At 40.4% G+C, this 12317-nt stretch overlaps 1 protein-coding gene across 1 annotated transcript; it reads left to right on the plus strand.

Annotated features, from left to right (window-relative positions):
* Positions 1-1398: 1398 nt before the first annotated feature.
* Positions 1399-12038, plus strand: KISS1 (KiSS-1 metastasis suppressor). Its single transcript, XM_073670696.1, has 3 exons — positions 1399-1494; positions 7299-7410; positions 10787-12038. The coding sequence occupies exons 1-3, from the start codon at positions 1411-1413 to the stop codon at positions 11086-11088; spliced, it is 498 nt and encodes a 165-aa protein (XP_073526797.1). The 5' UTR covers positions 1399-1410; the 3' UTR covers positions 11089-12038.
* The last annotated feature ends 279 nt before the right edge of the window (positions 12039-12317 follow it).

Consider the following 12317-nt stretch of genomic DNA (forward strand, 5'->3'; position numbering starts at 1 on the left):
GAAGCTGGAGGCAGACACAGACATTCTGCTGCAAGTTCTCCTGAAACACCAATTACAATTCTCCATAAAACTTTATGAGCATCAACTGCCATCTCCTATCTCAGTAATGTATGTCATGCCGGTGACTTGCATGGTTTGTAAGCTCTATCCTACTCACTGCGTGTACCGCTCTGCTCCTCTTAGTATCAGGCCATCTCACTGAGCTGCCTCGTGCTACACTCCCAGCACTGCTACATCCTTCTGTTGCTGGAGAGTCTCCACCTGGCTATGGGGAGGCGAGGCCAGACTTTGCAGGAATTTAAAACACTATTTTGGCAGAGTTTATCTTCCCTGGCCGATCCCCTACCAGCAGTGAATATATTAGGTAGGCAGCTACTCCCGCCACACCTTGCCTGAGGTGAGGTCCTAGCTGCAGTTCATCTCTAGTTCTCTGTCAAGGTGCATTATCGTTTTGTCTCTCCTGTTAACGATCAGGCTTGTTTTCTTGTTTAATCTGATCTCTCCTCTCCTGATCCCGGCTTTGTATTTTGAACCTGTGCTGCCTGCTCCATCCTCGGACTGTCTGACCACATCTCTGTCTTCCCCTCTGTGCTTCGTATTTCTGCCTTTGACCTGCTAGTGAGCTGCTGTAGGTCCGGGGTCTGCCCTGGAGCGGTACCTGTTGACTACCCTAACGGCCAAAGCCTATCCTCACCATCAGAGGCTCTAGTGAAGACCAAGTAGTCACCTAGTTACACCTCTCCAGGGTAAGCTCGGCCAGTGGCTCAGTGGATCCACACCCACCGTCGTCACAATGTAATAATCTGTCTTCATTGAATGCAAGATTTTATCCTTTAATTGTTAATTTCGAGAACAAAAGAACAGTCCTGGTGGAGAAAGAAGCAGAATTCTCTGATAAGATATATTACAAAGTTTCTTATTTTCATATGTACCATTGACTTCTGAAAAAAAGATTAAAATGGCTATTAGACTTTAAATGAAACTTTCAATTGTTTTCATGAATGTGTTCCCAAATACAGGAGAGGCTTCACAGTTGACCAGACTGCGACTTATCCAATATTTCAGTCCAACCTGATATTGTTTTCTACAATCTGCTAATGAAGTCCCTATGATGCTATAGAGATTGGCTTATGATGGACTAGTAATAGCAAAGGCTGCCCCATTATCTTAATAGAAAAATGCATTTCTTCTATACAGTACATTGAAAATATTGCAATAATCCCACTAAAATATAAATGTTGATTTATTGAGCACTTACGGAATGAATAGCTGATGTACTAGTATTTGTTCAAATTGTTTTTTTTTTATTGTTCAGGTGCTTGTCTATAAGTAGGATGTCTTTTGAAGTGCTGATGTCACCAGGTCAGTGTATATAACACTGACATTTTGAATGGAGAAGAACTCAGGATTATGAAAGAGCTGACGTTCTGTGATCCTGCCGGAATCCAAGTCACAGTAAGGGGGACGTCTACAGGATCAGTGCCGATAACAGAGGTGAGTGAGCGAAAAAATATTGGAAAGTTAATACTGATAGAACGCTGACGACAGTCTTGCTTCTATACTCTGAAAGTAATGTCACCTTAATATATACTTTTAAGGCAAATATTGTACCAGAATGCATAGGTTCATTGTATATAAAATCAGTATATCTGTAAGTTTATACAAAGAATTTAATGAGGAAGAAAAATATCTGCAGATTGTTGAAGATGCATGAAGAAACTTACATTCTCCTCCCTTTCCCTCCGCTCAACCTTTTTCCCATCATGTTATGCTTTGCAGTTAGAGACCTCAGTTTTATGTGTCTCATTTTGATCTAAAGTTTAAAGAAGTGATAAGAAATACAAGAGTTAGTTAGCATTGCCCAAGAAAATAACAGCATTTCTGCAGTAAACAAGTCGTTTACATGATTTAAATCTAGTATTCTGTCAATGAGTGCTTACATATATTCATCATTAACTAAATAAAAAAAGAAAGGAGTTTCATTAATTTTTTTAGTCTGTAGGACATAGCACACCAAGAATATATTAATAACGATGAGTGTTGTATCCTAGACACTGATTTCAGGGCATTTGGGAATACAAGAGGAAGTGGAATATTTAATATTAGTAGTCAGGCATAGCATATGAACCAATCTGTTCTTGCTGCTCTCAATATTGTATGTATCCATTTTCACAATAGCTATACATCTGTGTTTTGCTGACCAGAAGACTCATAAATACACTTAGCTGTAAAAATCTACGTGTATTCATCCATATTACTATTTAACCCCTTAATGACCGGGACATTGTGCGTTTTTGCTTTTTCGTTTTTTGTTTCCCTTCTTCTCAGAGCCATAACTTTTTTATTTTTCCATCAATATAGCCGTGTGAGGGCTTATTTTTTGCAGGACACGTTGTACTTTTGAACGACATCACTGGTTTTACCATATCGTGTACTGGAAAACAGGAAAAAATTTCCAAGTGTGGTGAAATTGCAAAAAAAAGTGCAATTCCACAGTTGTTGTTTTTTTTTACCACATTCACTGAATGCTAAAACTGATCTGCCATTATTATTCTTCAGGTCATTACCAGTTCGTAGATACCAAACATGTATAGGTTCTTTTTTATTTAAGTGGTGATAAAAAATTCCAAATTTTCTAAAAAAAAAATGCAGCCGTTTTTCGAGACCCGTGGCATCTCCATTTTTCGTGATCTCGGGCCGGTTTATTTTTTGCGCGCTGAGCTGATGTTTTTCTTGATACCATTTTTGGGTAGATACGATGTTTTGATCGCCCGTTATTGCATTTTATTGCAATATTGCGGCAAGCAAAAAAAATTAATTCTGGCATTTAGAATTTTTTTCTCGTTACACTGTTTACCGATTGGATTAATTCTTTTTTTATATTGATAGATCGGGCGATTCTGAATGCGGCAATACCAAATATGTGTATGTGTGGTTTTTTTTTACGGTTTTATTTTGAATGGGGTGAAAGGGGGGTGATTTAAACTTTTATATATTTTTTATATTTTTAAAAACATTTTTTTTTACACTTTCTGCATGCTTCAATAGTCTCCATGGGAGACTTGAAGCTGCAATTATCTGATTGCCTCTATTACACACAGACGATGATCAGATCGCCTGTGTGTAGCAGATTTGCTCACTTGCTATGAGCGCCGACCGCTGGGTGGTGCTCATAGCAATCTGGCAGTGACAACCACAGGGGTCTCCTGCAGACACTGGGTTGTCATGCCGATAGGCAGGGACTATGACTCGCTTCCCGTAAGTGCGAGTTAACTGCCGCTGTCAGAGATTCCACCCGCTGCTGTTGTGGGCACATGTCAGCTGTATAGATCAGCTAACATGTGCCCGGAAAGGTACGAGCTCAGCGCCGGAGCCCGCACCAAAAAGGGGGATCTGACGTGGGGCATACTATTACGCTCCTTGTCAGAAAAAGGTTAAACACTGTGCTGTATATCACTTTTTGGTTATTTCTAAGTATATCTATAATTCACATTTTTATGCTTCACATTTGCTTTTTCCCGGTTGCATACAATGTTAAAACAATACATTATGGACCCGATTCATTATTGCATTTGTACCTGTTTTTAGTGTTTTTGTTTGCACCAAATTAATCTTCCCATTTGCTCCTGTTTTTTAAAAAAAGTTCTACTGCTATTAGCATTGTCTAGGGTTTCCAGATGTTGTCATCTAATTCATCATTTCTGGCTTTTCTAAAAGTTGCAAAATTTTCCAAAAATGTACCCCCTTCCATGGAGTGATTTAATATACAGCAGAGATTTTTACGATATTTTGACAAACGGGTGACTTTTTCTGCTTTAGAGGGTTGCAAAAATGGTTGAAGACAAAATTCATGAACTGTGTATGCCATTTTTATGAAATTTGGCGCAAAACACATCAGTGAATAGCACTAGACAAAAAAGAAAACTGAAGAAACATGGAAATCATGAATTGTGCCCTATTTGTCATGCAAGCACTTATTTTTAAGTCATTTTTAGTTATGTACATCCTCAAATACTGTATCTAACATTCTGAAACTTGAAAGTAGTATGATTGGATTTTTAATCACAATTGACAATGAGAAATGTTCCTTAGAAGATAAAGAAGGAAGGAAGCAAGAAAAAAAGAGATTGGAAACAGTATCGTGGGAATGTAGGAACAAAAAACAGAAATATAGAGAATGGGGGAAAGGTGGAAGGTAAGAAAGGATGTAGGAAAGGAAGAAAATAAGGAAAAGGAGAGAGGAAAATAGAAGAAGTAATGAAAGTAAGGATGCAAGAAGTTTGGAAGCAATTCGTTAATATGAAATAACAATGAGCAATGATTCTTCTAAATGAAGAATCATATAAGAAAAGGAATGAAAGTCAAATAATTATTAAGGGGAAAAAAGGAATGCAAGAGAGAAGAAAAGATACGAAGGGAGAAGAAAAAATTAAGAAGAATAGGAATAAAGGAAGAAAATGTAAGGGTGGAAAGTAAAAATTAAGAAAAGAGAACAGAGTTTGTGGGGGAAGAAAAGTTGGAGGTAGAGAGAGAGAAGTATTCAAGAGGAGAAACTTAAAGCAGGAAGTAGGTAAGTAGTAAGGTAATAACATTTGCTCCAGACTGAAAATCATAAGGGTATGTGCCCACGATGTAGATTTGAAGCAGAAATTTCCTGAGCGTTTTTGTCTCTCCTTGCCAGAAAAAACGTATGCGGTTTTTACACGCGTTTATGACGTGTTTTTACATGCGTTTTTTAAGAGTTTTTGAGCATCAATGAATGATTTTTGGCACTAAATAAAGTTGGTGTGACATTGCTTAAGCCGTTGGATTAACATAAGAACTGGGGTGAGTATATTGGTTCATTTAAATGATTAAAAAATGGGTCTGTTGTATTTCAAATAACGTGTTTACACTACTGTCTGTGTGTTTTTTTACTTTGTTTGGTCATGAAAAGGTCTGATTGACACCTTGACATCACCAAACAAAAGAGCTGGGTGTCAGCTAATCCCATTCACCAAATTCTCATTAGCATTTCTATTCATGTAATTTATGTGACTGCTGGGAGCTGTTTTTTTTAGCCTGAGAATGTGCCACTAGCCAAACATTTTCGATGGCCATAAATAATATCTCACAACTGGTTCGTTAGCCCATACGTCCCCAACCCCGATCAGCACTCAGCAGCGTATTTATGCTGCGTCCAAGACGCGGTGTTCTAGTGCCGCACTTTTGTTGTCAGTACATGTGAATCCACCGCATATAATGACACTTCAGTCAGTCAAAATCTGCAGCGGAAACTAGCGTGTCCGCTACAGAAGTTGACATGCTGCGGGTTAGTCTGGGTACGTGGCCACGGTCAGGAACCGCTGCAGGTTTGACGCTGCGTGTTTAAACAGCGTCAAACCCGCAGCATCCAGATTTTACAGCATAGTGGATGGGATCTTTAGAAATCCAATGTCCACTATGTGTGCATCTGAGGCTGTCAACCGTGGACACTGACATACGGCGCAGCATGTCAAATTCTCTTGTGGAGTCTCTAGCCTCCACAACAGAAATTTGACCACTAGAAATTATTGAATGCGGTAAATCCGCATGGTTCAGTGAACACATGTGGATTTACCTGCATTCAATAGAACGCAACGTTTTGATGTTGAATTATGGGCACAAAGCTTAAAATTGAAAAAAATTAGCGTGGGCTCCCACGTCATTTTTATAACCAGCAGAGGGAAAGCCGACTGCTGGGGGGTGATATTAGTAGCCATGGAAGGGGCCATTTGCCAACAATGTTAGAGCCAGCAAAGGCTAAACTAGACAGCTGCGGGCTGGTATTAATAGCCATGGAAGGGGCCATGAATACTAGCCCCCACTGTGGATATTAATATCACCCCTCAGCAGTCTGAGAAATGGCCCATCCATAAGATGCGCTTAGCCTCGCTCTTCCACACTGCCCTGTAGCGGTGGCAGGGGTTAATGGGGTTGGGGTTCACGTCAGCCTTGTATTGGCGGCTGGCGTGAAGCCCAGGTTAGTAATGGATGGCGTCTATAAGACGCCCTCCATTACTAACTGCGTGGTTAAATGGTGGCTGCTTTTTCAATAAAAGACACGGCCAGAATAAAGTATTTTAATGAAATAAAAAACACACGGTTCTACAATTTTGTTATTACACGCCTCCGCAAAGCCCTTGATTTCCTGAAAAAACGTAAAAAGCAAACAACCATATCCCTCACCTGTCCTGTAAAATCACCCCTGTCAGTATACAGTGCTGCAGGGGGTCACTGGGGTTCATCAGCTGAAGATCAGCTGATGAGCCCCGGTGAGCTAGAGACCGTGGGAACCTTCTTCTGAAGGTTCCCATGGTAAGCATCAGCTGATCCGTCATGAGACCGGTAAGCATCAGCTGATCCGTCATGAGACCGGTAAGCATCAGCTGATCGATCATGAGACCGATCAGCTGATTACCAGCTTGAGCAATCAGCTGATGGTCACGTGACCATCAGCTGATTGCTGCCGGTACTGATCACCTAATGGTCACGCTACCATCAGGTGATCGCTGACATCACCGATCAGCTGACGGTCGCATGACCATCAGGTGATCAGTGACATCACCGCAGGTCCTGGAAGTACACTGCGGGGCGCGAGCCGCGGAAGAGACGACATCGCAGAGGACGACGCCGGGGGCTGCGCGGACAGGTGAGTATGAAGTTTTTTTTTTAATTTTTACTTTTTTATTCTTTTTTAAGTGCCGATGGCATGCGGGCTGGGAAGAGCAGGCTGCTGGTTCTCCCATCCACGCTGCTCTCAATGTTATCAGTGAGAGCAGCGGTTGGATGAGAGAAGTAGAAGCCTCCTCTCCCGACGGAGGTACCAGCCGCGGCGCAATTCCGGCGCAATTTTGCGCTTATTGATTTACATTGAAACGCAGCAAATCCGCATGTATAGATATTATACATGCGGGTTTGTTGTGATTCAATGCAAGTCAATGGGCGCGATTTCGCAGCAAAATTGCGCCTGAATTGGTTGTGCTGTGGTTTGTGCCGCAATGATAATCCGCAGCGGAAATTTCCACATCATGTGCACAGCACATGCGGATTATCTTTGGTATACATGGCATACCTCTTACCAAGCGATTTTAATGCATTTCTACGGCGGAATAACCGCCGTGGAAATGCATTAAAACCATATTGTGTGCACTCAGCTTAAAAGAAGAGCCGTAATACATTGCAGTATTGCCATTGTAGGATCATTTGTTGACAGCAAAAGGTCAGAAACACAAATAAATATGGATGAGGCCTAACTTCTTACATCTTGGTTTCTCTAGGGACAGAGGCATAGCATGATGATATTTCCTGCTTTCTCTCTGCTTGTTCTGGTGGTGGGAGTCAACCTTGGACAGCCTGCTGAAGAATCCGCACCTGACTCCAAATACATAGGTATTCTTAAATAATTTAGCTAGTCAACTGGATTTTTGCAAGTGTTTATGTGCAGTGCAATAAGTGATAGTAATTTACAATATTTTAATAAATTTGCTCATGTAGAAAAAAATTAAAAAACAATCTCTGAATTGCTGGTTTTTGTTCATTCTGCCTCCCAAAAATCAAAATGGAAAGCGATCAAAAAAGTTATCTCACCTTAAATGGTACCAATAAAAACGTAAACTCGTCCCGCAAAAAACAAGCCCTCACATGACTCAGGCAACAGAAATATAGAAAAGTTATAGTTCTCAAAATATGGCTATGCAAAAACTTTGTTTTGCAAGAAAAAGCATTTTTTAGTGTGTGACAGCAGCCAAACATAAAAAAAATATATAAATCTGGTATCGCTGTAATCGCACCCGAAGAATAAAGTCGTCTAATCACTTACACCGCACGAGGAACGGCATAAAAAATAAATAAAACTAATTCCTCACCTGCTGTTAATTTGTTCATTCTGCACTCTACACTGAGCACTTACACCGGGGTTTCCATGTAAATCTCTGAAATACGTGATTCAGACAGAACTCCCAAATGAAGATCCCCTGTAATGAGGCAGATTGGGACACTGTGGACTTTGTCTGGCCTATGATCCGGCGGTGTCCATCTTTTTAAGTTTGCATAAAAGTGTGGTCGACCACAGTTTTGTGCACCTCTGAAAAGAAGGACACAGCTGAACAGAGGCCAGACGGAGTCAAAAGTAACTCCACTGCCTCATTATAGTGAATGTATCCCTCGGGGGTTTCATCATAATCACATCACTCGAAGATTTAGATGGAAATCCCGATGCAAGTGCTCAGCGCAGAGCACAGGATAAATGTGATCCAAAATGTTATGTAAAATGTTCCCAATAAAAGGCTCTACTCAATCCACAAAAAAACAAGTCCCCACTCAGGTCCATCATCTGTCAATGGAAATATAAGAGGCTTCCACATTACTGGTAGCACAGAGGCTCTGGAAAAGTGCTATGGCCCCCCGCCCCCAAAAGAAATTGAGCAAATTCTGCACTCCCAAATCCAAATGCCCCCTCCCTTCTGAGCCCCACAGTGTGCCTAAACCACACCTAGCATCCACATGGTTGGCATTTCTGTAGTGATGAGAGCTCACTTATTTTACTGGTGCATGTCTCCAGAAGCACGAGCTGGGCACAATGTATGCGTACTACAATGTATGGGCACTGCAGCATACTGGGCACTGCAATGTACGGGCACTGCACTGGCAGATTTGCAATTTTCACTCAGCAACATCCACTGCTGCTTGTTTCTGGAAAACATCTATGGAGTCAAAATTGTAACTACACCTGTAGATAAATTCCCAGAGGGGTGTAATTTCCAAAATGGGGCCACTTGAGGGGGGATTCTGCTCTTCTGGCAATTAGGGGCTCTGTATATGGAGTCCGCAAACTATTCTATGATAATTTGTTCTCCAATAGTCAAATAGAGCTCTTTCCCTTCCAAGCCTCGCCGTTTGGCTAAGCCAGTACAGTATAGCCACATATTGGGTATTGCCACATTCAGCAGAAATTGTGTGACACATTTTGGTGCCATTTTTATCCATTTCCCAATGTGACAATGTAAAATCTGGGGCTAAAACAACATTTTTATGGTAAAAATGTAATTATTATTTCTTCACCGCCCAATGGTGTGAGGTTCTGTTCACTGCACCTCTAGATGAATTCATTGAGAGGTGTAGTTTGTAAAATGGGTTCACTTATGGTTACTTAACTCCTATTATCCATTTTGAAAATTGAAAACTTAAGGGCCAAAGTAACATTTTAGTGGAAAAAATGGTAATTTTCCTTTGACTCAGCCAAATATTATACAATTCAGTGAATCGCTTGAGGGTTAAAAATGCTTACTACACTGATAGATGAATTTCTCAAGAGGTGTAGTTTTCCAAATGGGGTCACTTGTGGGGGTTTCTGCTGTTTTGGAATGTCAGGGGCTCTTCAAATGGGACATGGCATTCGCAATCTGTTCCAGCCAAAATTGCGCTCCAGAATTGAGTTGCCGCTCCTTCCCTTACGAGCCCTGCCATGTGCCCAAACAGTAGTTTTCCACCACATATGGAATATCGGCGTACTCAGGACAAATTGCACATCAAACTGAATGGTCCATTTTCATCTGTTACCCTTGTGAAAATGAAATATTTGGGGCTAAAGCAACATTTTTGCCAGAAAAAAATATTTTTCCATTTTCACACCTCAACGTTATAAAATTCTGTGAAGCATCTGTGGGTTCAAGTTGCTCACCACACCTCTAGATAAGTTCCTTGAGGGGTTTAGTTTCCAAAGTGGGGTCACTTTTGGGGGGTTTCCACTGTTTAGGCACATCAGTGGCTCTGCAAACACAATATGGCATCCGCTATCTATTCCAGCTAATTTTGCGCTACAAATGTCAGATGGCGCTCCTTCCCTTCCGAGCCCTCCCATGTGCCCAAACAGTAGTTTTCCACCACATATGGGGTATCTGTGTACTCATGAGAACTTGCGCAACAAATTATTGTATTGTATTGGTATTGTATTGTATGGTACATTTTCTCCTGTTACCCTTGTGAAAATAAAAAATTTGGGACTAAGGTAACATTTTTGTGAAAAAAAGTAAATGTTCATTTTTTCTTTCCACTTTTCTTTAATTCCTGTGAAGCACTTGAAGGGTTAATAAACTTCTTTAATGTGGTTTTGAGCACGTTACGGGGTGTAGTTTTTAGAATGGTGTCACTTTTAGGTATTTTTTGTTAAATAGGCCCCTCAAAGTCACTTCAAATGTGATGTGGTCCCTAAAAAAATGGTTTTGCAAATTTTGTTGAAAAAATGAGAAATTACTGGACAACTTTTAACCCTTCTAACTTGCTAACAAAAATTATTTTTTTTCAAAAATGATGCTAATGTAAAGTAGACATGTGGTAAATATTATTTCTTAACTATTTTGTGTTATAAAACTCTCTGGCTTAAAGGTATAAAAATTATAATTTTGAAAATTGCGAAATGTTCTCCAAATTTCTGATATTTTCAATAAAGGCAAGTCAAATCGAACAAATTTTACCACTATCATGAAGTACGATATGTCACGAAAAAACAATCTCAGAAGCAGTGGGATAAGTTGAAGCGTTCTAGAGTTATAAAGTGACACTGGTCAGAATTGAAAAAATTGGCCTTGTCAGGAAGGTGAAAACAGGCTAGGGGGTGAAGGGGTTAACTATGGACATTCACTTCAAAGAAACAAGGAGACAAAATAAAATATACATTTGTTTTACTGTGCAAATGAAATGTGATAAGTACGTTTTTTTTTATTAAATAGAATAAATACTACATAATGATCTGATACTTGTTTTACAGGTGAGGAAATTAGTTTGGTGCCCGGGCTCAGTTCGTTACCTTGTCCAGATAAAATAACTACTGCATGGAGTATGGAACAGTCACCTATTCTTGCCCTTTTGTGCCGAAGAAAAAAATTGTTCCCTGCTGGACAGCTTTGGCCTTCTGACCTGCCCATTCCCAACCGTGTTATTCCTGTGCCTGAAGGAGCCCTCTTGGTCGATAGAGAAAAGGATCTCTCCACCTATAACTGGAATTCCTTTGGCCTGAGATATGGAAAGAGAGAGAGTGGTGCACTAAATTCTAAGGTTAAAGTTTGGTAGAGCTAATGTAATGTGGTGGGGAGAACAAGACTATGGGTTTACCTGAGACTCAGATTATGATCATCTTTGATTACCAATCTATAGTATTTCTATATAAAGCTATGACAAGTTGAATATCTTTGTTAATCCTCTGTTTTACTTATTTGTCACTGATCCTAAATTTCTGTCGCAGTTACTAAATTACATGATGTATATCATTCCATATCTGCTTTTACAGTTACTGTTACATAGCTGATATTGTTTAAAAAAAGACACAGGTCCATCATGTTTAGCCTATAATTCTACCTTGTTGATTGAGAGGAAGTACAGTTCCCATGATGGCAGGTGCCCCATACTTCTCTACTCCAATAATGCCAATGAGAATAAATTAGTGGATTAACATTCTGTCTCTAGTAATCTTTTGCAGATATCCTGCATACTCATGTACACACTTTCTGGTATAGTTCTCTCAACTTGTAATTGGTGCAGAAGTCGGGGAGCCCCCCACCAGTACCTGAAAATGTGTCTATTTTGTTATTGTACTATATCTAGTTTACGGAATATACTTGTCAGATTATTATCACTACAACAATGCGAGATTTAAACGGAGTCTGTTACTTCAAAATTTGATTTAAACTACTTATACAGTCCTATAGAGGACTTAGCCCCTATAAAAATCATACCTGTATCATAGATCTTACTTCTTTAGGTTTTTGTGAAAAAAACATTTTATGTAATATGGAAATGAGGTCTGTTCTGTGCTCCCTAGTCAGGGTCAAGGGCTCGGTTCGCCATCTCAGCCACCTTAATCAGCATGCCCCCCCTTAGCTTGATTGACAGAGTGAGAACTGAATCCCCAGATCACACAATATCAGTGAGGCTGTGTGCCCACGTAGCGTTTTTCAAGCGTTTATGCTGCGGAATTTCCGCAGCATAAACACTTGTGAAACGCTAGGTAATCCGCACCCCATGGTCCCCAAGGGGATTCCGCATGTTCTATGCACATGCTGCGGATTTTTCCGCAGCGTTTATGCTGCGTACAAAAATCTGCAGCATGTCATTTAATTTTGGGGAAGCGCAGCGGAACTCCCGCCATTGACTTGCATTGAGACGCATAGAAACCGCGACTGTACATTTGTACAAGCGGCTTCTATGCGTCTCTATGTGCGGATGGTACCCAGTTCTGGAGGAGAGGAGACTCTCATCCAGACCTGGGTACCATTGTACCTGTAAAAAAAGAATAAAATAAC

This window comes from Phyllobates terribilis, unplaced genomic scaffold (assembly GCF_046119375.1).
Source record: "Phyllobates terribilis strain yellow unplaced genomic scaffold, ASM4611937v1 Scaffold_2__4_contigs__length_985480577, whole genome shotgun sequence".
Lineage (NCBI taxonomy): Eukaryota > Metazoa > Chordata > Amphibia > Anura > Dendrobatidae > Phyllobates > Phyllobates terribilis.

Bases quoted from the DNA above. Each gene is read 5' to 3' on its own strand.
- KISS1 (XM_073670696.1), top strand. From the start codon at position 1,411: ATGAAAGAGCTGACGTTCTGTGATCCTGCCGGAATCCAAGTCACAGTA. The intron at 1,495-7,298 runs GTGAGTGAGCGA...TGGTTTCTCTAG, and splicing joins GATCAGTGCCGATAACAGAG to GGACAGAGGCATAGCATGAT. The intron at 7,411-10,786 runs GTATTCTTAAAT...CTTGTTTTACAG, and splicing joins ACCTGACTCCAAATACATAG to GTGAGGAAATTAGTTTGGTG.